Source organism: Seriola aureovittata, chromosome 22 (genome assembly GCF_021018895.1).
Source record: "Seriola aureovittata isolate HTS-2021-v1 ecotype China chromosome 22, ASM2101889v1, whole genome shotgun sequence".
Classification (NCBI taxonomy): domain Eukaryota; kingdom Metazoa; phylum Chordata; class Actinopteri; order Carangiformes; family Carangidae; genus Seriola; species Seriola aureovittata.
In genome coordinates, this window is record NC_079385.1 from 21,703,807 (window position 1) to 21,726,661 (window position 22,855).

At 48.3% G+C, this 22,855-nt stretch overlaps 2 protein-coding genes across 21 annotated transcripts; both read left to right on the forward strand.

Annotated features, from left to right (window-relative positions):
• The first annotated feature begins 563 nt into the window (after window positions 1-563).
• Window positions 564-5,464, forward strand: parp12b (poly (ADP-ribose) polymerase family, member 12b). 2 transcript variants are annotated; one of them, XM_056367382.1, is made up of 8 exons: window positions 564-987; window positions 2,510-2,645; window positions 2,826-3,108; window positions 3,342-3,419; window positions 3,861-3,987; window positions 4,078-4,246; window positions 4,477-4,597; window positions 4,948-5,464. In XM_056367382.1, exons 1-8 carry the CDS (start codon window positions 644-646, stop codon window positions 5,043-5,045), a joined length of 1,356 nt encoding a protein of 451 aa, XP_056223357.1. In that variant the 5' UTR covers window positions 564-643; the 3' UTR covers window positions 5,046-5,464. The 2 variants fall into 2 exon arrangements, with proteins under 2 accessions (XP_056223357.1, XP_056223358.1); XM_056367383.1 differs by having other exon boundaries at window positions 977-1,116.
• Window positions 5,465-6,203: 739 nt separating this feature from the next.
• Window positions 6,204-22,780, forward strand: si:dkeyp-27e10.3 (UPF0606 protein KIAA1549). Of its 19 annotated transcripts, XR_008826455.1 has the most exons (24): window positions 6,204-6,342; window positions 7,289-7,488; window positions 9,264-10,553; window positions 10,815-10,897; window positions 11,722-12,021; window positions 12,123-12,309; window positions 12,453-12,512; window positions 12,673-12,824; window positions 13,130-13,307; window positions 13,566-13,750; window positions 13,834-14,039; window positions 14,177-14,304; window positions 14,514-14,528; window positions 14,886-15,094; window positions 15,183-15,418; window positions 16,517-16,652; window positions 17,307-17,600; window positions 17,704-17,756; window positions 17,840-17,967; window positions 18,074-18,228; window positions 18,654-21,012; window positions 21,075-21,106; window positions 21,139-21,170; window positions 21,234-22,780. XR_008826455.1 is itself a non-coding variant. In XM_056367374.1 (21 exons), exons 2-21 carry the CDS (start codon window positions 7,350-7,352, stop codon window positions 18,876-18,878), a joined length of 4,359 nt encoding a protein of 1,452 aa, XP_056223349.1. In that variant the 5' UTR covers window positions 6,204-6,342; window positions 7,289-7,349; the 3' UTR covers window positions 18,879-22,780. The 19 variants fall into 19 exon arrangements, 7 of the variants coding, with proteins under 7 accessions (XP_056223349.1, XP_056223355.1, XP_056223356.1 ...); XR_008826450.1 differs by having other exon boundaries at window positions 18,654-21,106; XR_008826454.1 differs by having other exon boundaries at window positions 18,654-20,981; window positions 21,139-22,780.
• Window positions 22,781-22,855: the final 75 nt, after the last annotated feature.

A 22,855-nucleotide genomic window follows, 5' to 3' on the forward strand; every position in this document is an offset into this window, starting at 1 on the left:
GTAGTTGAGTATTTTATACTTATTACTTCACTACATTGGTTTGACAGCTGTTGTACTTCCTCCTGTCTGTCAGGTTTGATAAACACATGGAGCTGGAGACACTGTCTCTGATCACTGGCTGAAATAATAAGAACGCTCTCACTTATTGATATCAGTGTTGAAGAGGCCTCTTCTCTCCTGGGGGGTCATCAGTACCTGACAGAGCCACAGCACCGAGGGAGGTGTCAGGACCAGAACATCAGTCACATGGTTAAATAAAGAAATCTGACACACACACACACACACACACACACACGTTCAGACAGACTGGTATCACACAACCACTTGTTGTATTTGACAGACACCTGTCAGTGCGGTACAGGTGTATACAGGAAGTAAATAGTCAAGTCCATTGTGTGTCACTGTGTGTATATGTTGTGTTTTATATTTTCCCGCGTCCAGCCTGCTGTAAACGTGTTACAGTATTAATATTAATATCAGGGACCAGAAGGTGGGAAGCACTTCGGTTTCTGACTGAGGAGTTTCCGGTGGTGTGTGCTTTTACTGTGACAGTCTCGGAGCGGATGTGTGGTTGTGGACCTGTCGGTCCTCCCCGGTGGAGCCAGGGCGGTTCTCAGTGAGCGGAGGCCGCGGACCGGGCGACATGTCTGCCTACAGCCGGGAGATCCTGCAGGCCACCCGCCTGCTGTGCGGCAGCAGAGGCGCCATGCAGCTGCTGCAGCTGCACCGGAAGCTGCTGCAGCGCTGCGACATAACCGAAGAAGAGTTCATACACATCATGGAGGGGTGCTCCCGCTTCCTGCTGGTCCGCGGCCCGGCGGGGGACGCGGGGCGGCGGCCGGAGGACTGCACGGTGGTGGCTCAGACGTCCCTGCGGCTGTGCAGGAGCTACGGGCGGGAGGAGCCGTGCGGGGGGGAGGGGGTGTGCGAGCAGCTGCACCTCTGCAGGTTCTTCGTCTACGGAACCTGCAGGTTCGGCAAAGGCAGGTGAGCCGAGTCCAGACCCGGGTCTATGACAGCGGCGGAGGGATACTGTCTGTTAGTTTCCTCCGCTCATACCTGCCAGGAGCTCGACTCCGTTTTCCTCCAGGCTTCCGTAGTGACAACAGTAAACAGGTGAAGTACCGGTCACACTTATTAAACACCTGATTATCTCTGGGACTACTTTATCTCTCCCTCCGCTGCGGGCTGATACACACTTTCTGCAGCAGTGAAGAGAAACGAAACTTAAGGAAACTGAAGTTGATGATGATGGTGATGAGGAGGAGGAGGAGGAGCTCTGTCTCTTCCTCTGGTTCAGACGACATCTTGATAAAAAGTATCAAATAACAAAAACAAACATTTGTCGTCAGACGTCACGTTGACGTCACCAGCTGATTTACAGAGAAATGAAACTAACGTAGGAAGTGAAAGTGAAGCTTGTCTGTTACTGATTAATTATCCAATCGATACGTTATTGATCCTCAGACTCATTGATCACAGTGTTGAAGAGTTAAACAGCTGAGCGGTTCTACTGAAAACAAACAGTAAAGACTAGTAAGTGGACCTTGAGTCAAGGTTGTTTTGAAGTAAACAACAGTGTGTTGATGGTAGGGGAACATGTAGCCGCCCCCTGACGTCACACAGAAAGACTTCAGACCCTCCTTCTCAGTGACGGAGTGTGGGGGGGTCTCTTGGGGGGGGGGTGATCTTACACACAGCTGTCACGAAGGTGTAGCTGTGTGGGCGGAGACATGGGCCTCATCACATTCATGGCAGTGATCTTGTGAAAGGAAAATTATCAATTGAATAAATAAAAACTCACTCCCGTGCTTCTTTGGCCACATTTAGTTTTAGTTATTGTCTTAATCTAATTATAATCTTATTTTTCCACAATTTAATTTTCAAATATCAGGTCAGATAAAAAAAAAAAAACAGGTCCTATTTTCTCAGGTACACAGCGCCATGTTCATTCATCATGTGTGCGTGAAAATGCACAGGTCATGTGACACACGTCAAATGTCTGATGTAATTTATGACTCGTCCTTTGGAAACAAACACAGAACTAATAGTATGAACTGTCAGTATGTTTGTGGTGTTACATCATCATAGACTCAAAGCGACGCTGCACTCGTCTGGGGGTGTGGTTTGTAAGTCTGCATCGATGCGGACTCGGTGTTGGAGGCTTTATAAGCCACTCCCACTTCAGGGTCGTTACTGGAGCGACACTCAATGTGGCGGAGGGTCACTGTGTGTAGGGGCCGGATTGGAATTGGGTCACGGAGTCTGAATTCATTTGATACTCAAAGCAGTTTAGTTCTATCTTAAACCGGACTATGGTGCAATGAATTCTGGGTAAATTAAGACTTTTTTCACTATAAACAAAATGGCCGACACTCAGACACAACCTCAGTCTTCATGTTAGTGACTAACATCAGACTGATGAGCAGAATGAAGACTGGACCAAGACTACAGTCCAGGCTGAAGTGTCTGTGTGACTCTGACCTCAGATCAGCTGTTCTCTCCACAGGAAACCCTGTAAGTTCTCCCACGACGTCCAATCAGATCACAACTATCATTTACTGAGAGACTGCACACTGCAGGAGCTGAGAGAGGACGAGCTGTTCCTGCTGCTGCTGCAGAATGACCCCGCCCTGCTGCCAGAGGTCACACACCTGAAACATCTGACACACACCTGACACACCTGACACACCTGACACACCTTGTGACCCTGTTTCCTGTTTTAACATGTGTGGACATCTCCTGTTTGACCTTGTTTACTGTTTGACCTTGTTACCTTCTCACCCTGTCTCATCTGGACGTGTGTGGACGTCTTCTGGTCTCAGGTGTGTCTGCACTATAACAAAGGCTCTGGTCCTCACGGCTGCTGCACCTTCATGAACACCTGCACCAAAGTTCACCTGTGCCAGCACTTCGTTCAGGGCGACTGTCTGTTCGGACTCAAGTGTAAACGGCAACACGCCATCGACGACCACGGCCGCCACCTGCTGGAGGAGAGAGGACTGAGCGGGGAGATCATCCAGGATCTGCCCTTCATCTACAGGAACATCCACCACCTCGCCGCCGCCGCCGCCGCTGCCACTGCCGCCACCGCCACCTTGCCCTCAGGTGAGTGTCACACACCTCCTCTTCAATGACATCATGACCTTTATAGATCACCCCTCTTCTTCATCTGTTAAAAGCTGTAGATCAGTGACACAGACCATATATATATATATATATATATATATATAAATATATACACGTACATATATATGTAGTATGTAGTATGTTGTGTACAGATTGTGTTGTTTGTTGTGTGTCTTGATATTTGTTTGTTTGTTTGTTTGTGTGTCTGTCAGAGAATCGAGTCCCTGTCCCTCAGACTGACGAGACGGACATCTGTCTGCACTTCATCAGAAACAGCTGCAGGTTCCACAGTGAGTCCACTTCATGGGTCCTACTGTGACATCACTGACAGGAAACAAACCTGATCCACAGGTGAAGCTCCTCCCCTCAGCTTCAGTCTGTCGTCCTGCAGTTCACTGTGAATCCACTAGAGGGCAGCGAAGAGTTTCAGACTGATGTTCTACAGGTTCAACACTCATTGCTGCACAAACCTCCGACTGCACCGTGGTCACATGTTCTACTGTTACACTTAGATAATATGTACTGACCACTGTGATGTCATAGTGATGTCACATCTTCATGTGACTCGTCATTCAAGGATTTCTACAATAATTTGATTCTGTTTTCATCAGTATCAGAATTTATTTTTTTTGTTGTTGTTTAGTTTAAATGTGTGATGTCACTTCAGTTAAAACAGCTGTTTCTTTGATGGAGTCTGGTTCAGTTTTCATGTTCAGTTCTTGTGACTGTAGACGAGTGTCGCCGCGTTCACTTCCACCTGCCCTACAAGTGGGAGGTGCTTGATGGCAACACCTGGACGGACCTGCAGCACATGGAGGACATCGAGCGAGATTTCTGCGACCCATCTAAGACACAGAGGTCAGAGGTCATGCTCCCTCCCCACCTGTGTACGGGTTTGAGGTCAGTCTGTTGAGGCGGCAGCTGAAACTTTTCTCTTTGTGTTTGTAGCTCTGGCGATCGGCCCGTCGACTTCTTGACGATGACTCACCAGTCGCGTCGAGTTCGCCGTCTCTCCACCGTTTCCTCGGTTACAAAGCCGCCACACTACATGCTGACCACGGGGTGGCTGTGGTACTACAAGGGGGACCAGGGGACGTGGGTAGAGTATGGAGAGCCGGTGAGTCACACCACTGGGGGAAGGGGCCCAGAGGTCTGGGGCCTGGTTCTAGTGGTCTGGGTCGTGGTTCCAGAGATCGAGGGACTGGGTCCAGAGGTCTGGGGCCTGGTTCTAGAGGTCTGGAGACTAGCTACAGTCAGAGAAGAAGCCCAGGAGCTCCAGATAGTACTGGGATCAGAATGCTAGTATGTTAGCATGCTAACCCCTCTGTCTATGCTAACTTTCCTCAGGACGACAAGAACCGCACCACATCAGTGACGTCCAGGACTCTGGAGGAGGTGTACCTGTCTGCCAGGACACCTGAGGTCAAAGTGGTGAAAGGACAGAGAGAGTATGTCATCAGCTTCAAAGGTACGACCTCTGACACCTCCGTCACAGGCGGAGCCAAGTGTTTCACAAGTCACACCTAAGTCTTAAAAAGGTCAAGCCAGGTGAGTCTCAGATCCAGTTCCAAACCATGACACAAAGTACAGGTGGGTCCGACCCAAATCAACACCAACCTTTAAACCCTGTGTTTCGATTTCCACACTGACAAACAGTTTGTTTACAGAAGTAATTCAATCTTTAATCATGTTTGTTTATTAGTTTTAAATAAAGTTCATTTCTGATCTGAATGTTTCCATGTCGACCAGCAGCTGATAAATCTATATTCTTCTTCTTCTTTGCTTTAGCTCTGACACTTCCTGTCTCCCTCCCCTCAGACATGTACCAGAGGAACCTCAAACACAACACCAAGAGGAAAGTCCGGCGCCGTCCTCGCTTCGTCTCTGTGGCCGAGGTGAAGAAACAGGCTCAGTAGAAAAACCAAAAACTGATCTGACCTGGACTGGACTGAGACCTGAACCTGTGCCTTAACTCAGTCCAACATCTGGATTATCTTCTCTGTCACTGACTTCATATCTGTTACATGGACGAGTCTGAAGACCTGATGAAGACCGTCAGCGGTCTGATGGTCTGTCGGTCCGTCTCAGACATTCATCGTCTCCAGAGAATGAACCTTCATCACTCCACTATGATCATTTATGTAAATATGAAAAATCATCAACAATATCAGTCAGTAATGTTTTTTACAGTCTAAAGATGGAGGAGACCAGGTCCTTCGCTGGAGGTTTACGTGTAATTAGAAGAGTCACTGGGTTTTGAATGATGTTCTGGATCCACTTCAGTAGAAACAGAGACTCAGTCAGAAGCTTCAATAAAATCCGTTTGGTCATTAAATGAATGTTTGTTTTCTATGTGACAAATGAGGATTTAAATGTTTATATTATATTCATAATAATAATGTACATTATATATAAAACAGAAAAACTATAACACGGAGAGAACGATGTTTTCTTTGCAGTAACAGTCAGTCTGTTTGTTTGTTTGTTTCCATGACAACAAGCTCAGCTGTCCAGGTGTGGACCTCCTGTGTTCCTTATCAGCTGTCTGTTCCTCATGTGGCACTGAAGCTGTTTAGAATCTTTCACATCAGGTTTCAGGTCCAGTTCATCAGAGTGTAACTGAACCTGACCTGGGATCAGTCTGGACTCATGTTAGTATGAGGGTCCTGACAGGACTGAGGTCAGCAGCCTCCTCACATCAGGCTCTGACTTCAGATTTAAGACGTGGATTTAAATCCGGGTGTCAGGTTCTGTTCAGATCAGGTCTTCTCACTGACGAACTGGTTTCGTGTTTTCATGGTTTCTGCAGACTGAGAGACGGATCTCCTCAGTCTGTCTAGGATCTTTCAGCTGAAGTCCGGGCTCTGATCCTGCAAACCTGATCCGGGTTCAGCTGAAGTCTCTGTGTGCGGGGAGGAGGAAAACAAGATGTCGTTTGAATTGTAGATTTGGATCAAATGAGGCGGAGCCGGATCAGACTGGTACCAATACCGGACGTGCCCCGAAGCTGACGGATCCGGGACCAGCACGGACGGATCCGGATCCCCCCGCAAAGGAGGTCTGTCCGTTGTGAGGAGGTGAAGAAGACTGCGGACAGAGGGAGGAAGGTGTGATTCTGCAGGGACTCTCCGCCTCCACCTTCCCAGCGCAGGGAGCGCGCCGCGCGGCTGTGGAGAGGTGTGACGCGCCCGAACTGCATCTTCAGGATGGCAGGTAGGTCTCCTCCGACTGGGGGTAAAACACGCAACGTTAGCACGGCTCGGCACGGCTCGGCTCGGCTCGCTCTCAATGAAAAGCTTTGGTATAAATCGTCGGTAATAAGGAGGCGGCAGCCGCGGGTCTGATCCGCATCGCCGCTGCTCGCTGTCGGTTTTAGCGGCATGGAGGCTCCAGCTGCGGCTGTCCGCTGCTCACCGCTGCTTCCTCGGATCAGAGAGAAGGGAGGAGGCTCCAGACCCTCTCGTCGGTGCAGACCACGTCAAAGCAGAGACGGACCGGTAATCAGGGCAACTGTAACCGAGGGACGGAGCCTGTAGAGCGGCAATGGAGCAGCCGTCCTCACGCTGACACATGAGGCACAGGCCGCGGTTATCTGTCCGATAATGGAGTCATCGTCAGAGCGGACCGAGCCGAGCCAAGCCGTGCGGGTCTAGCAGGGGGGCATGGAAACAGTACTACTAGATCCGGAGCAGGGCCCGAGCAGAGCCAGGGACATGAACCAGTGATCCAGTGATGGGAGTCAGGACGGGCCTGCACCTCACTGCTGGATCCAGGATCAGGAGATCCACAGACCACAAGCCTGTGGGTGGGGGCCCCCCAGAAAAAGTGAAAGTCTGCAGAGACCAGTCCAGAACCTGGTCCTCTGCTGCCCGGATCTTGGGTCCAGTTGTGACATTGCTGACTCAGTTTTAAATAATCAATAAATTCTGATTTATACTTATATTTATTACCGATAGATTAACCTACTCAACAGAATGTGGAGGAAATAAAATAAAATCTTTAAAGATGAACTAACTATTGATTCTTTATCAGTTAATTACCTATTGATTAATTGATTAATTTACAAAGTGATGAGAGTCTGACCTTTAACCTGTTCAGGTGTGTCAGGGCTGAGAGCTCCTGACAGTCTGACCTGTCGCTGACCCGTCTCTCTGTTCAGGTCCTCCTGATGGGCCCTCGGTGCTCTGTACCGGGATCAGACCAGCGGCCCTCTGAGGACGATGGACCCTGTGATCCCGCCGGACCCCGGCACCAGGACCAGGATGGACCCCAGAACCTCAGCATGCAGGAGAACTCTCGGTGTGATCCTGCTGGTGACTGGCATGCTGGTTTCCATGGTGACAAGCTCACCTGCTGCAGGTAAGAAGTTTTTCTGTTTTCTAAAGGAGCAGTCCACAGATCTGAGTCCAGCTAAGTCCAGTCTCTGTAGATCTGGTTCTGTCTCAGTATCCGTCAGAGGAGGGGAAGCTCTCTGAAGATCATGTAAGTTATTTATTGACAGTATCAGTTCCTTTAGGTCTGGTTTCTTTAGGTCTGGTTTCTTTAGTTCTGGTTCCTGTAGGTCTGGTTTCTTTAGGTCTGGTTCCTGTAGGTCTGGTTTCTTTAGTTCTGGGTCCTTTAGGTCTGGTTCCTCTAGGTCTGGTTCCTCTAGGTCTGGGTCCTTTATGTCTGGATCGTGTAGGTCTGGTTCCTCTAGGTCTGGGTCCTGTAGGTCTGGATCGTGTAGGTCTGGTTCTTCTAGGTCTGGTTCTTCTAGGTCTGGGTCCTGTAGGTCTGGATCGTGTAGGTCTGGGTCCTGTAGGTCTCAGTCCTGTAGGTCTGGTTCACGTCCAGGTTTGGACTAGGTCAAAGTCTTCCACAACAAACAGGTGGACAAACTAAAAAGGTAACTTCACCAAATTAATGCAAGAGGTCTGGAGGACAGGTGTTGAGCTGCTGACCTTTGACCTTTGTTATACCTGTAGGAAACAGGAAGTGCAAGGTGGATGTCCTTATAAGGAAGTTTGGAATGTCTGTGATTCTTGGCTGAAACAGGAAATCTTATTCTCAGTCTTTATCCTCCTTCATGTTTCTCCCACTGATACTGAGTCACACACACACACACACACACACACACACACACACACACACACACACACTGTCTTCCTACATTTGTGGGGACCTGTCATTGACATAATGAATTCCCTGACCTAAACTTAAACTGAATTAATCTCCACCAGACATTTATGGAACATTGATGTCATTTAATTTAATTTACTTTATTTTTATTAACGAGGTCGACACACATTAGTTAAAAACTACAAACAGGAGCAGGTCGTACAGAGCAACAGGAAGCAGCAGATTCACGACCACTGTGACATTAGCCACAAACTAACTTAATGAGGAAAAAATAGGTAAAAGTTGGTAAAATGGCAACATGACACATTAAACAGAATATACTTGACATCATTAATATATGTGACATCATTATATCATTATATCCACTTAGAAACCAGAGAAACAGAGTCTGCAAAACTCCACAGAGAATCCGCCAGTTTCCTTCAGTATCACAGTCTGAACATCATGATACACACAGACAGGAGCTGATCACAGCCAATCACAGCCATCACAACTGATCTGTAACACACAGCTGATCTATCTATCTATCTATCTATCTATCTATCTCTGTACTGTGGGGTTTGAGGGCGTCGTCTCTTGAATACCAATGACTCGTCTCCGTTCGGCACGTGATGCTGCCGCAAAGCACCGCGTCACCATGGCAACGAGGCCGGCACCAGATGAAAGAGCCCCAGTCAAGGCTGACTGTGTGTGTGTGTGTGTGATGACACAAAGACAAATAGGTTTAGAAAGACTGCAGCAGAACAGAGGAGTTAAAGCCCTTGTGTTAAAAGAGTATGTGTGTGTGTGTGTGTGTGTGTGTGTGTCTAATTGTAATAAATTGTTATAACAAAATATAATTAGAGTGAATTATTTTATTTTAGGCCTGTAATCAGACCAGACTTAGGGTTAGGTCAAGGTCCTGGACTTTGGTCAGGATTCTGGACTTTGGACCAGGGTCGTCAGCTTTAGTCAAGTTCCTCGTCTTGAGGGTCTGTGGGGATGATATAAAGAATTTTTCCGACTCTCGCCCACAGGTGTGTTAAACTTCAACAGGACGATGGAGGCTTCATCACGTCCTTCTACACCATCCTCACCCCCCTCCCCTCCCAGGCCCCCTGCCCCAAGCCCGCCCTCAGACTCTGGTTACCATGGTAACAGTGGAGGCTCCAGGGACGACTCGGACTCTGGCGCTCAGGGGATCCACCTTCTACTCAGACCCCCGGACCTCCTGTCCCCCAGCCTCCCCCCGCCCCTCCCCCCTCACACCCAGCCAACCCTCACCCCTCCTCCCCCCTGGGAGCAGGGTCCCTCCCTAGAGGAGGTTTGGGGTTCTGGAGACTACCTGGAGACTCTGTCCTTCATGGTGCCCGACGGCGAGGAGCTGGCCCTGGCCACGCCGCTGCCCAACCACCCCTACGATGATGACGCTGGTGGGGACTGGGTCTCTTATGACACTGTCTTCCCTGCTCGTCCCACCGTCCCTCTCTCCACCCGTCTCCCCCTCTCGCCCTCCTCCTCCACCCCCAGCATCCGACTGCACACTCGCCCCACCCACTTGGACGTCTTCCCCACCTGGGAGGAGGACTACGACCTGGAGGACATGATGCCTCTGGAGCCGACGGAGCTGCTGCTGCCAGACATGAACAGTCTGGAGTATTACACCAACCTGCTGGCCCGGGAGAGAGAGAGAGACAGGGACAGGGAGAGGGAGAGAGAGAGGGAGAGGGAGAACAACAGGGAGAAAGACCAGGACCAGGTCAACTGGACCGATGCCAAACCCCCCATCACTCCTACAACAACACAAACTCACCGTCTAACTCCATCTCCATCCCCAAGCTCTGGCCCTCCTCCAGGACGGGAGCCCAAGCGTCCTCTGGCTGGGCCCACCCCTCCCCTCACCCTCTCTCCCATCCTCACAAGTGAGAAGAAGCCACCTACTCAATCAACTACCCTCAAAACCCCCTCCACCACTCTTCTGTCTGCTCCAAAACCCAAAGATCACATCCCAGTCCCGGGCAGATACCCTCCCCGCCCTCCTTCCAACACCACCAACCGGGTGCCTCCCCCACCCCCGTTGGGACCACCCACCCGTCCCGACAGACCAGAAAGGCCCCCGGTGGTTACAGAGAAGCCAGTGAAGGCTCCACCCACCAGGACCACCACCAACACCAAGGCGACCACCACAATCACCACCACCACCCAGATCACAGCCATCAGCCTGACCAGAGCCCCCCCTGTCACCACACCAAGAGTGGCCCAGATCCCGCCCACCAGACAGTATCTGTGTAACATCACCAAGCCAGACATGTACCTGGTCAGAGTAGGTAAGACCACGAAGGTCAGGTGACAAGAACACGAGATACTTGTATTTGTTGTTGTCACATGCACAGTTCTTTTTATTGCGTCTAAGTCAACCTTGACAAGTACAGCTGAGTCCTGATCTAAGTATTCAGGCCTATGTAACTAAGAGAGTATTTCAGTAAATACTTTGTGATTCCATTTGTCTACCTCTTTGAATGATGTTTGTTTACCTGTGAATCCAACCAATACGAGTCAACTGATCTGTCTTTGAATCCCTCCTGCAGTCAGCTCCAAGGGTTCGTCGGCTGGTTTCAGTCAGGTCAGAGATCTTCTGAAGAGAGAGTTCAACCGCTCAGTGGAGCTCCAGGTAAACATCACCTCATCCAGGTAAACATCACCTCATCCAGGTAAACATCACCTCATCCAGGTAAACGTCACCTCATCCAGGTAAACATCACCTCATTCAGGTAAACGTCACCTCATCCAGGTAAACATCACCTCATCCAGGTAAACATCATCTCATCCAGGTAAACATCATCTCATCCAGGTAAACGTCATCTCATCCAGGTAAACATCATCTCATCCAGGTAAACATCATCTCATTCAGGTAAACATCACCTCATCCAGGTAAACATCACCTCATCCAGGTAAACATCATCTCATCCAGGTAAACATCATCTCATCCAGGTAAACGTCATCTCATCCAGGTAAACGTCACCTCATCCAGGTAAACATCATCTCATCCAGGTAAACATCATCTCATCCAGGTAAACGTCACCTCATCCAGGTAAACGTCACCTCATCCATATTACACAACACTACACAAAGATCAAAGATCTTTTTAACATAATCCACTTTACTTTACCTCACGTCACAATACTTTACTTCACTTTACTTTACTTCACTTCAATTCACTTTACTTCACTTCAATTCACTTTACTTCACTTCACTTCAGTTCACTTTACTTCACTTTACTTCACTTTACTTCACTTCACTACCAGCTGATTGTAAGAGGACAACATTAACTCTGCTGTAAAGTTAAGATTGACAAACATGTCGTCATGACGACACCTTCATGATGGGCTCATTTGATTCCATGATTGATGATGATTAAACCTGTACCTGCTCAACAGAACACATCTGTTAGATTGTTAGATGATTGACAGCTGTCCATCTCCTCTCTGTTTCCAGTTCCTTAGAACTCCGTCCAGCTTTGCCTTTCGTGTTGTATCAGGACCCATGATCTTCACTGCTGTGGCCGTCATCAACGCCCTCCGCCAACCGCCGCGTTCTTTCGGCCCGGTTCCCACCGTGTCACCGCTCTACACCATACCTGACCTCAGGTATCAGATCCACTCTGTGCTGCAGTTCGTCCCCGCCCACGTCGACATCCGAGTCTGTAACTTCAGCGAACGGGTGGAGAGAGGGCTGATGATGGCATACGCAGAGACACGGAGGCGCTCACATGAGGCGGGAAACGTCACCGTACAGGTGAGTCGGTTATTTCTTTATTATTAATGATGAAAACTGTCACTTCCCTGTTGATGAAATCTAAAGATAAAAACGTCGACACACTGTTTCGTCTTCTGCAGCTGTTGAACATCACCATGGGCGTGTCCCAGCCGGCGCCTGAGCAGAAGGTTCCTGTGGAGATCACATTTGCGATGCGTGATGGGCGGGGCTACTTGCCAGGGTCAGAGGTCAGCGAACACCTGAGGAAGCTCAGTGTGGTCGAGTTCAGCTTCTACGTCGGATTTCCTGCTGTGCAGATCGCAGAACGTACGACACACACTTTCGTTTGTAACACACACACACATGTTGATGCAAGCACTGTGTCATGGTCAGTGTGTGTGTTAAATCTGTGAACAGACACGTGTGTGTTAAACGTGTGACATTCTTTAAGAACATGTTTCTGTCTGCAGCCTTTCACTACCCGGAGCTGAACACATCTCACCACCTGCGCTCCACCTGGGTCAGAACAGGTGAGAACACACCTGTGCACTTACAACCTCATGAACACGTCTCTGAAGTAAAGGAACATTAGGACAGATTTGACTAGTTTTACATGAAGACAGTGTGACCTGCAGCAGATGATCTCAGGTGGGGATATCTGTGGTGACACCTGTGTGTTTCCTGTTTCAGTGCTGCTGGGAGTTCAGGATCAGCTGGTGACTGAGAGAAGCTTTAAAGCTCGTCTGGAGAGACGTCTGGCTCTGCTGCTGGAGGAGGGACTGCAGGAGTCCAGCAGGAGGCGCTGGAGGAGAGCTACTGCCGTGGGCAACAACAGTCTACAGGTATACACTCATCATACAGGTATACACACACACGTGTGTTTACTGTTTACTTCCTCTGCTGCAGGACAGATGAAGTTTCACCAGTTTGTTCTTCACTGATAAAAACCTGTTTTAACATCTTCAGGTGTTTTCAGGTTCTGGTCTCCTGCACTTTCATTTACCTCTGACCTTTGTACCAGTTTTTTCACTGGTGAAATTTTGGTGTAAAACCTTTACCTTGTCTTGTACAGACATGTACGTGTATGATGACATCAGTTAGCGGAGCTTTTCTGACTGTGACATGTGACCCACCTGTTGTGTCTCAGGTGGTGCGGGTGGCGAGGCTGTCGGGCGCGGAGCGCCCCCTGGAGGTCTTGTATTTTGTGGAGGGTGCGGCCGGTGAGCGGATCCCGGCCGAGACGACCGCCGCCACCCTGAACCGTCTGGACCTTCAGAGAGCCGCCATTGTCCTGGGACACCGAGTCCAGAGACCGCTGGCCCAGCGTGAGTCAGACCCTGAACCAGGGACCATCAGACTCACTGTTTTATTACATTATATAATATTACAATCAGTATAAAATAATCAGCAGATATTGATTGATTATTTAAACATGTTTGTTCACACACAGTTTATATGAACATGAGACATGTAGAGACTAAAAGACAGTGGACAGACTTTGTCTCCTCCAAGACAGAGACAAACATTCACTTCTTATTTCCCTCATCTGTCCCTCACCTGTCTCCCACCTGTTTCTCATCCAGCTGTGGAGACTCTGTCCGTCCCCCCGGCGGAGACTCAGAGCAGCAGCATCTGGCTGATTGTGGGCGTGGTTGTCCCCGTCCTGCTGGCTGTCTTCATCATCATCATCCTCTACTGGAAACTGTGCGGCTCCGAGAAGCTTGAGTTCCAGCCGGATGCCATCAACACAATCCAGCAGAGACAGAAGGTGAGAGGTCAACAGGAAGTCAGTCAGCTGTTTCCTGTCCTGAAGGTGAATGTAAACGACTGAGATGTGTCCTCTGTCCTTAGCTTCAGGCTCCCAGCGTCAAAGGCTTCGACTTCGCCAAGCTCCACCTCGGTCAGCACAGTAAAGATGACATCATGGTGATCCAGGAGCCTGGGCCGCTGCCCGCCCCTGTCAAAGAGGCCACGCCCTCTGACGGCGGAGACCTCAACACCCCCAAATCTAAAGGGTCGTCCACCAAGGCAGGCCGGTCCAGCCGCCGCAGAGGAAGGTTAGACACGCTTCGTCTTCTGAAAATAGATAAATATGATGAACAACATGTTAAAATCTCCACATTCTGCTGAGGAACATTAAGATCCGGTCTTCAGCAGAACCACAACCACAACCAATTCTTCGTACTTCTGTCAGGCTCAGCCCATCGGACGGAGACTCGTTAGGCAGCGACCAATCCAGCGGCAGAGAGTCAGCAGAGGAAAGCACCCGTCCGGTGGCCACGCCCATTGAGGGGAAACAGCACAGGAAGACGCCCAAAAATGGTCTGAGACACAGTGACATCATCACCTAAACTGTTTGACTTTTTAATATCCAGTTCTGACGAGTGAGAGCAAGAGAGAGAAGGAAAATAGAAAGATAGAAAGATAGAAAAGTATAAAAATAGAAAAATAGAGGTGTGGAGGATGAGTGAGCAGTCAAACCTGTTTCTCTGTTTTAATTGTCTTTTCTTCTTCATGCTTCTGGACTGAAGGGAGGAGCAAGATGGGTACGTTTGATTCATTCATCATCACAAGCTAAGCCCCCCCCCCCAAGTCAGAGCAGCTGGTTCAGATCTTAAGAGAACAGTCTGTTGGATGATTGACACATACGGCAGGTTTATGTTCTGACCAGTAGTTTGAATCATCAGGATCCGAGAACCTGCAGGTCCCAGTGGTTCAGAACCAGATTCGGTTCCTTGGACTCTGGAACCTGTTTCCAGTCCAGTTAGTTTCAGTTTGACGCCTCAGAATAAATCAGCCCATGAGCTGAGAGAAGAAGCCGTGACGCTTTGTTGTTACAATGGTAACGAAAGCTGATGTCAGTTTGCAGCTGAAGACTGTAACCTCAGGTTCTTCTCCTCCAGCAGCTCCATCATGCAGCGGTCCAGACGAACTTCTCTCCTCATCCTCCATCTTTGACCACGTGGACCGTCTGTCTCGAGGCTCGTCTGATGGCACTCGTCGACAGGCCAACAAAGTGCAGCTGATCGCCATGCAGCCTCAACCGAGTCCGCCGCCGCCTCACGCCCCATCACAGCCGAGCCCCACGCTCACAGAGAAGGTGAACACAGAGGTGAGAGAGTCATCGAGACAAACACACAAACAAACTCACTGCTCGGCCTTTAAAACCCGCTTGACGTCATTCACCTACGCTCCTACAGGTGGCGTTGAGACACAAGTCAGAGATCGAGCATCACAGGAACAAACTTCGGCAGCGGGCCAAGAGGCGGGGCCAGTGTGAATTTCCCTCCATGGATGATATCATGGACGCCTTCGGAGACGGGCCGGTGCAGAGCGAGGTAGCACAGCGACTCTACAGCTCCGCCCATGACCACATGGACTGCATCCTGCAGGCCGACGCCCACTCACCCCCCACGCACATCGACTCCAGGAAGAGGTCAGACTTCACCTGAGAACTCCTGAACTATCCTCTGTCTGTCCGGTCTGTCTGTCTGTCTGTCCTCGGACTGTCCTCGATCTGTCCTCTGTCTGTCCTCGGTTTGTCCTGTCTGTCCTCGGTCTGTCTGTCTGTCTTCGGTCTGTCCTCGGTCTGTCTGTCTGTCCTCAATCTGTCGTCAGTCTGTCTGTCTATCCTTGGTCTGTCCTCGATCTGTCCTCGGTCTGTCCACGATCTGTCGTCTGTCTGTCCTCGGTCTGTCCTCTGTCTGTCGTCAGTCTGTCCTCGGTCTGTCGTCAGTCTGTCCTCGGTCTGTCCTCGGTCTGTCCTCGATCTGTCCTCTGTCTGTCGTCAGTCTGTCCTTGGTCTGTCTTCGATCTGTCCTATGTCTGTCCTCAGTCTGTCTGTCTGTCCTCGGTCTGTCCTCTGTCTGTCGTCAGTCTGTCCTCGGTCTGTCCTCGGTCTGTCCTCGATCTGTCCTGTCTGTCGTCAGTCTGTCCTTGGTCTGTCTTCGATCTGTCCTATGTCTGTCCTCGGTCTGTCCTCTGTCTGTCCTCAGTCTTTCTGTCCTCTGTGTGTCGTCAGTCTGTCCTCTATCTGTCCTAGGTCTGTCTGTTGTCAGTCTGTCCTTGGTCTGTCCTCTGTCTGTCCTCGGTCAGTCTGTCCTCTGTCTGTCCTCGATCTGTCCTCTGTATGTCGTCAGTCTGTCCTCGGTCTGTCCTCGGTCTGTCCTCTGTCTGTCCATGGTCTGTCGTCAGTCTGTCCCGTCTGTCCTCTGTCTGTCCTCTGTCTCTCCTCTGTCTGTCCTCTGTCTGTCTGTCTGTCTCTACTGTAACACTACATTAACAAAGTAAAAGAGTGAGAAACAGATGTGATGCTGAACAGACCTTAAAGGACATTTGAACAAAAATCATACATTCCTTAACAGACGATGAAGAAAGAGAGAAAGAGGGATGAATGGATGAAAACCGAGGACAGTGAGAATGGGTTTAGTGTTTTATAAGGTTTCAGAGGAGTCTTTAGAATGTGCTAGTTATATCGTAAAGAAGTAAACACTATAAATTTGATAAATGAGTATCATAGTGCTTGTCCCTCCAGGGGGAGGCGCTCTCCTCGGGGTCGGCGTGCTCAGCCGGGACCCGGAAGTCTTCCTGACACGGACAGAGACCGGCTGCTCACCGATCAGAGTGCCACCTACAGGAAGTACCCAGGACTCAACAACGTGGCCTACATGGTGAGACCTACTCATGTAGATTTGAATCAGTGTGAGAGTGTGTGAACCATCAGCAGTGCAGCTCTGGTCGTCTGGTTGTAGTCAGGATCCACAGGAAGGATTTGTGCTGTGGAACTGAACAGACTGGATGAAGATTGACTTTAGTTTTATTGATCAAATCACACACAACTGGTTCAGAGCTGGTTCAGTGTAAACAGGACATCTGATATGACAACCGTAACCCTTAATGTCAGGTTACTCAGGGTGGAGTGTTGGGGTCTCTTTAATTTTCATTAAATATAAATTGTTTAAATATACCCTGCTCTAGTGAAATTTCTATATGCAGATGACCTTGGTTTTTTAGTATAAAAAAGATAGAACCCTAGTGGACGGGTCTCTGGTTCTCAGTCCACTATGAAAACAGATATAAACTGATATACATGTTCTTTACACCTGAAAGGAGCCTCAGACACTCTTTTAAAGGAAATGTAAAGATGGTCTGGAGATAATCAAAAGAAGGTCTGAAGTAGCATCGATAGATACAAAATGGTATCATCAGCATAAAAGTGCACATTGTACTGAGTTGTACAATAAATATTATTAAATATAAATGACAGTGGACCTCAGGTTGATCCTTGTGGAATATGTTTAGTAATTCTCTCTCGTCTCTCACAGTCAGATCCTGACCTGCCCCCAGATCACGGCAGTCCGTCCCCTACTGATGAGGTGTTTGACCCAGCACCGGCCCCACCACCATACATGCCCCCCCAGCCTTCCATAGAGGAGGCCCGACAACAGATGCACTCCCTCCTGGACGACGCCTTTGCTCTGGTGTCTCCGTCCTCGCAGGGCAGCGCAGGGGTTAGCGGGGTAAGCCCTGCCCTGCCTAGCCCCTCCCCTCAGGCCCGCCCCCCAGGCAGACAGTGGGGCTCTTACCCAGCAGCCCCCTCCCACAGCCCCTTCTCTGCAGTGAGTGTGTTGACCTGCAGCTGAGGCCCAATACTGTCGTGTCATGGAATGTCATGGATCCGTGTTCAGTTTTCATGGTCTTCTTCTTCTCTTCTTCCTGCAGAGATATGCAGAGCTGGGAATGTCTCCTACATCAGTCCAGGGACTGCTGCAAAGGTCGGTGTCAGTGAATTTAAAACCAGGTCCATGAGTGATGGCTGGACCTGAACCAGTACTGATGCTCCGTGTGTTTTATCCAGGCAGGGCCTGAGCTCAGGAGGGTATGTTTCTACTGGAGATCAGCTGCAGGAGACGGTTTACTCCAACAGAGGACAGTATGAGGACCCCCCCTCCTCCTCCAGACCACGACCTGTAGGGGGCAGCACAGGTAACATCATATTTTCAGCTTATAGGTAAACTACTCTCATTTAAAAGTTCTGAAACATTTATAGTAGTATTTGTTGACTTTACTCACTGAGTTTATGAACCTCCAGGTGCACAACTCCACCACTTGACACAGGTGGGTTTGTCCAGTCATATCGGCGCTTACCCTGGGGTGGGTCGCAGCATGTCTGGCCCCACTGGCTCAAGCTGGAACCAGCAGCACACAGACCAGGACCTATCCAGACCAGGAGCCAGCAGAGAGAGTGTGAGTCCACTTTGGGGAGTTGTAAAATCAACCAAACCTGGATCAAACCAACTAGTTCCGTTGTTTAACTATCAGTGTAGTATTGAGAGGTATGGTGATGTAGGGACCAGAACTAGTCCAGACCAGTCCAAACAAGTTCTGACAACACCAGTGCTAATCAGAAATGTTCAAATGTATTCTGACCAGAACATGCCAGACTAGTCCATACCAGTCCACACTAGGCTAGACTGTCCTGTGCTGACGTTCAGAGTGCTAATCATTCTTCCTTATTATCGCCTACAGTCTAAATCACAGTGGAAAAGATAGCTCTGATTTCATTAAGTGTCTTTACATGATTCAGTTTCATGTCCAGGTCTGCTCTTTGACTGCTCACAAAGTGCTATTTTGTGGTCTTCACCTCCCCTCCCTCTCCCTTCTCCCCACAGGTGCTGTCATTCCCTGAGTTCTCCTCTTCCTCTGTTTTCCAGATGCCTAGCTCCTCGTTGCAGGACCCGTCAGCACCACCTCTCCTCTTGACCTCACCCACTCCAGAATACCCGCCAGAGGACGCCTCGCCCTCCGCCCACACCTCTGCCTCACTTATCAAGGCTATCAGGGAGGAGCTGCGTCGTTTGGCCCAGAAACAGGCTTCAGTGACCAGCTACCCTTAGACAGATCTGGACCAGTTTGGATCAGAATTCAACTGGTTATTGTTTTAAACCACTCAAAGCCTGTTAGGACTGGATTAAAACCCTAAAACTAAATGATCCACACTCTGGACTCTCTTGAGCTAATCTATGTCTGTATCGCTAAACCCAAAATAACTCTGGACCACGATCCATGTCTCCTGTCTTCTGATTGAAAGACCTCCGGTACTTTACAGGGTCCCGTCTGCCTATCTGTCTGTCTGTCATTCTTCAGCTCAGTGTTTCATCGGACGGGAGTTGGACTCTTTGTGTTTCCACTGAAGTGCTTCCTGGACAGGATTGTCCCTCCTAGAGTTTTAGAGTGGATCTTACTGTCTGAGTTTGTGGAGAGGATGGTCCCTCCTGACCTTCTGGGGTCAATCATCCATCCTGGAGTTCTGCAGCAGATTGTACTTCCTGGAGTTCTGGAGTGGATGGTCCATGTGGACCTTCTGCAGTGGAGGTTTCTTCCTGACCTTATGGAGTGGATCATTCTTATCATTCTGGTTTGGAATGATCCCTCCTAACTGCTTGAATTGGATGGTCCCATGTTAACTTCATGAATGGGTGGTCCTCCATGAACTTAAGGAGCAGATAGTCCTTTCTGATCCTCTGGAGTGGATGGTCCCCTCTGATACTGAGTGGATTTTTCTTGGAGTTCTAGAGTTGCAATTCATTCCTGAACATTTGGAGTGGATGGTCCCTCCTGAAGATCTGGAGTGGATGATTCATCCTAACCTTCTAGTTTGGATCATTCTTTCTTAACCTCTGGACCCGATTGTCCCTCCAAGATTTCTGATTTGGATAGTCCCTCCTGACCTTCTGGAGTGGATAGTCCTTTCTGGACTTCTGGAGTCAATCATCCATCCTGGAGGTCTGAAGTGAATTGTCCCTCTGGACCTTCTGTGGTGCTAACCGTTAGCCTCATACCATTTCATCATTGATCACTTATTGCCTTCCACACTTCCATCAGCCATGGGGATCAGGTCTCTGCCCATAAACCATATTGATGAGGTCTTGCACTGTCGACAGCAGGAGGTGGCACACAGTTCCCACATCAAAGGGACAAAAACAGGAAAAAAAGTATAAATAAATATCTATAAGAATTAATATAAATATATGTAAAGAGATAGAATCCCAATGAGCACAATATTAATGTTAGCGTTATTATTGGAGTATTGAGATGTTACTTATTTTTTATTGCTCATATATGAAAGTATACTTTAAATCCTTTATTTTGATGAAAAAAGACCAAACTACTGTTCTGTGGTTGTAATCCTCTTGTGTTTGAGCTTGCTGTAGATTTTGAACCAGCTTTTGTTTCTCTGTGGAGACGTTGCTTAGCGTAGCTGCTTGCTCGCGTTTTCATGTATCGGTGGCAATGAAAAAAAACCTGCGCTAATGCATCGCTTAAATATCGAATTTTTTCGTTGCGGATTTGTTGCATCCATCAGTCTGTGGGCAGAGCGACAAGTCTGTCAGGTGACAGGTGGGTCAAGGGGTTAGTGTAGGAGGCAAAAATGGGAAACAGTGATTCAGCAGAATCAGGTACTACAGCTAAAGCTAAAAGCAGACACACCAGTGTCCCCCAGAGCCTGTCATATTTAATGCACACAAGAAAACAGACTCACCACTAACTGACTGTCAGTCAATCAGTTTTATATAAAGTAAAGAATCACTGTGCAACATAGTCCCAATACACAGTACAACACAGACAGCAAGCACATAAGATAATGAAAATGAATAAAATAAATAAATTACAGCTGAATGAAGGTTCCCTTTGTTGGTCGTACAGCTGAATGAAGGTTCCCTCTGTTGGTTTAAAGCTGAATGAAGGTTCCTTCTGTTGGTTTAAAGCTGAATGAAGGTTCCCTCTGTTGGTTTAAAGCTGAATGAAGGTTCCCCCTGTTGGTCCCACAGCTGAATGAAGGATCCCTCTGTTGGTCCCATAGCTGAATGAAGGTTCCCTTTGTTGGTCCCACAGCTGAATGAAGGTTCCCTCTGCTGGTTTACAGCTGAATGAAGGTTCCCTCTGCTGGTTTACAGCTGAATGAAGGTTCCCTTTGTTGGTCCCACAGCTGAATGAAGGTTCCCTCTGTTGGTTTAAAGCTGAATGAAGGTTCCTTCTGTTGGTTTAAAGCTGAATGAAGGTTCCCTGTGTTGGTTTAAAGCTGAATGAAGGTTCCCCCTGTTGGTCCCACAGCTGAATGAAGGTTCCCTCTGTTGGTCCCATAGCTGAATGAAGGTTCCCTTTGTTGGTCCCACAGCTGAATGAAGGTTCCCTCTGCTGGTTTACAGCTGAATGAAGGTTCCCCCTGTTGGTCCCACAGCTGAATGAAGGTTCCCTTTGTTGGTCCCACAGCTGAATGACGGTTCCCTCTGCTGGTTGGATGTTTTCTCTGTAGTATTGTGAAGAATTTGGTTGCTCGTGAAATCTGATTCCACGGGGTAGGAGAGGGTTTGTTCGTCTTTGCTCTCTGCTCTTCTTCAGCATGTTTGACTGAGTTTGAGGCTTTAGCTACTTGTGATGTTCCAGTTAATGTTAGCATGCTGCTAAAAGATGTTAAAAACAAAGTTTGTAAAAGTGAAGAGTTGTTCCACATCAAGTTAAGAGCGAGCAAAGAGTGATTAATGTCACAGTGCCATAAAACCATTGTTCATCTAAACACAGTAGAAAAAAACATCTTAAAACATTTTTGTTTTGTTTTGTTTTTGTTTTTCATTTCCAGAAGATATTTTTGAATCTAAATGAAGATGGTAACAATAAACAGTGTATAACTGAAAATTGATATGATGTTGAATAGAAAAACTCATGCTTGGAAAATATTTTATCTGTGATAGCTCTGCTGAATGGACTCAAACATCTGCCCGGCGATGATGCCGACACACCTTCCATGGACCAGAATCCAGTCGCCTGGAGACTTTCTGATTGGGCCTAGCACCTGTCAGTCAAGCTGTGGGACTTGGCCAAGCCTACAGGATCACATGGTGCTAATTCAAGGACTCAAGGTGCGTCTGAAAAAAAGATAAACCCTGCAGGTGTCATGATTGAAAAGAGAAGTTTGTCTTCTCACATCGAACTCTGGATTCAAGCTGCTGCTCTGCAGGTTTCATAAACTCCTCCTGAATGTTTCCTCCATGTTTTCTAGATTTTCTGTGTTTTCTAGATCTGTGATCCTCAGTGAGAATCCAGTACACGACCAGGTGCACTGTGGGTGTTTTATTCATGACAAAACTACTGGTCCAGACTCAGAGACCCACCTGGTACTGAAAGGTACTGAGCCCAAATGTCTGAAAGGTGATGTTTTATCTTGTCATTAACATTGACACAAGGATCTGATTAACACTTGAAAAAAATTTACTAACAACTGCACAAGATATCGGCCCGTCAAAGATACCTTACCTCGCAGACTCTGACCTGATTAAACCTGATCAGAACCTGTTCTGTTCTGACCTTGTGCAGGTGTGTTTTCAGGTCTTTACCTGTTGGATTGTTTCAGGAGTTTTGTCATGAATAAACTTCCATACAGCTGCAGCTCTGAGTCAAACCACATTCCTGTTGTTCCTCTCTGGACTCTGTTCCAACAGGTAGCTTCACTGAGAACTCAGACCAGGTGAGTTCACATCAGTCCAGGTTCCAGGTATGATTCAGGTCTCAGTGAAGCTGCTTTGTGGAGACAGACTCTGAAGGAAGAGTTATTTTAATGTGACCTGGAAACACTGCCAGCAGTTTCACCTGTTCAACAGCAGCCAGGTTATCTCTCAGCTGATCTGACTGTGTCACATGACAGGACCTGTTCAACCCAAAGTCTGTGTGAGCTGCATCCTGTGGTGTTTCAATCTAAAAGACTGTGTTAACAAACATTAAAGACGTATTCAAATTCAAACAGATTTTTCTTTATTCATTTAAGTATTCATTTTTCATTTAGAGACAAAACATGATTTAAAATGTTGTTATTCAT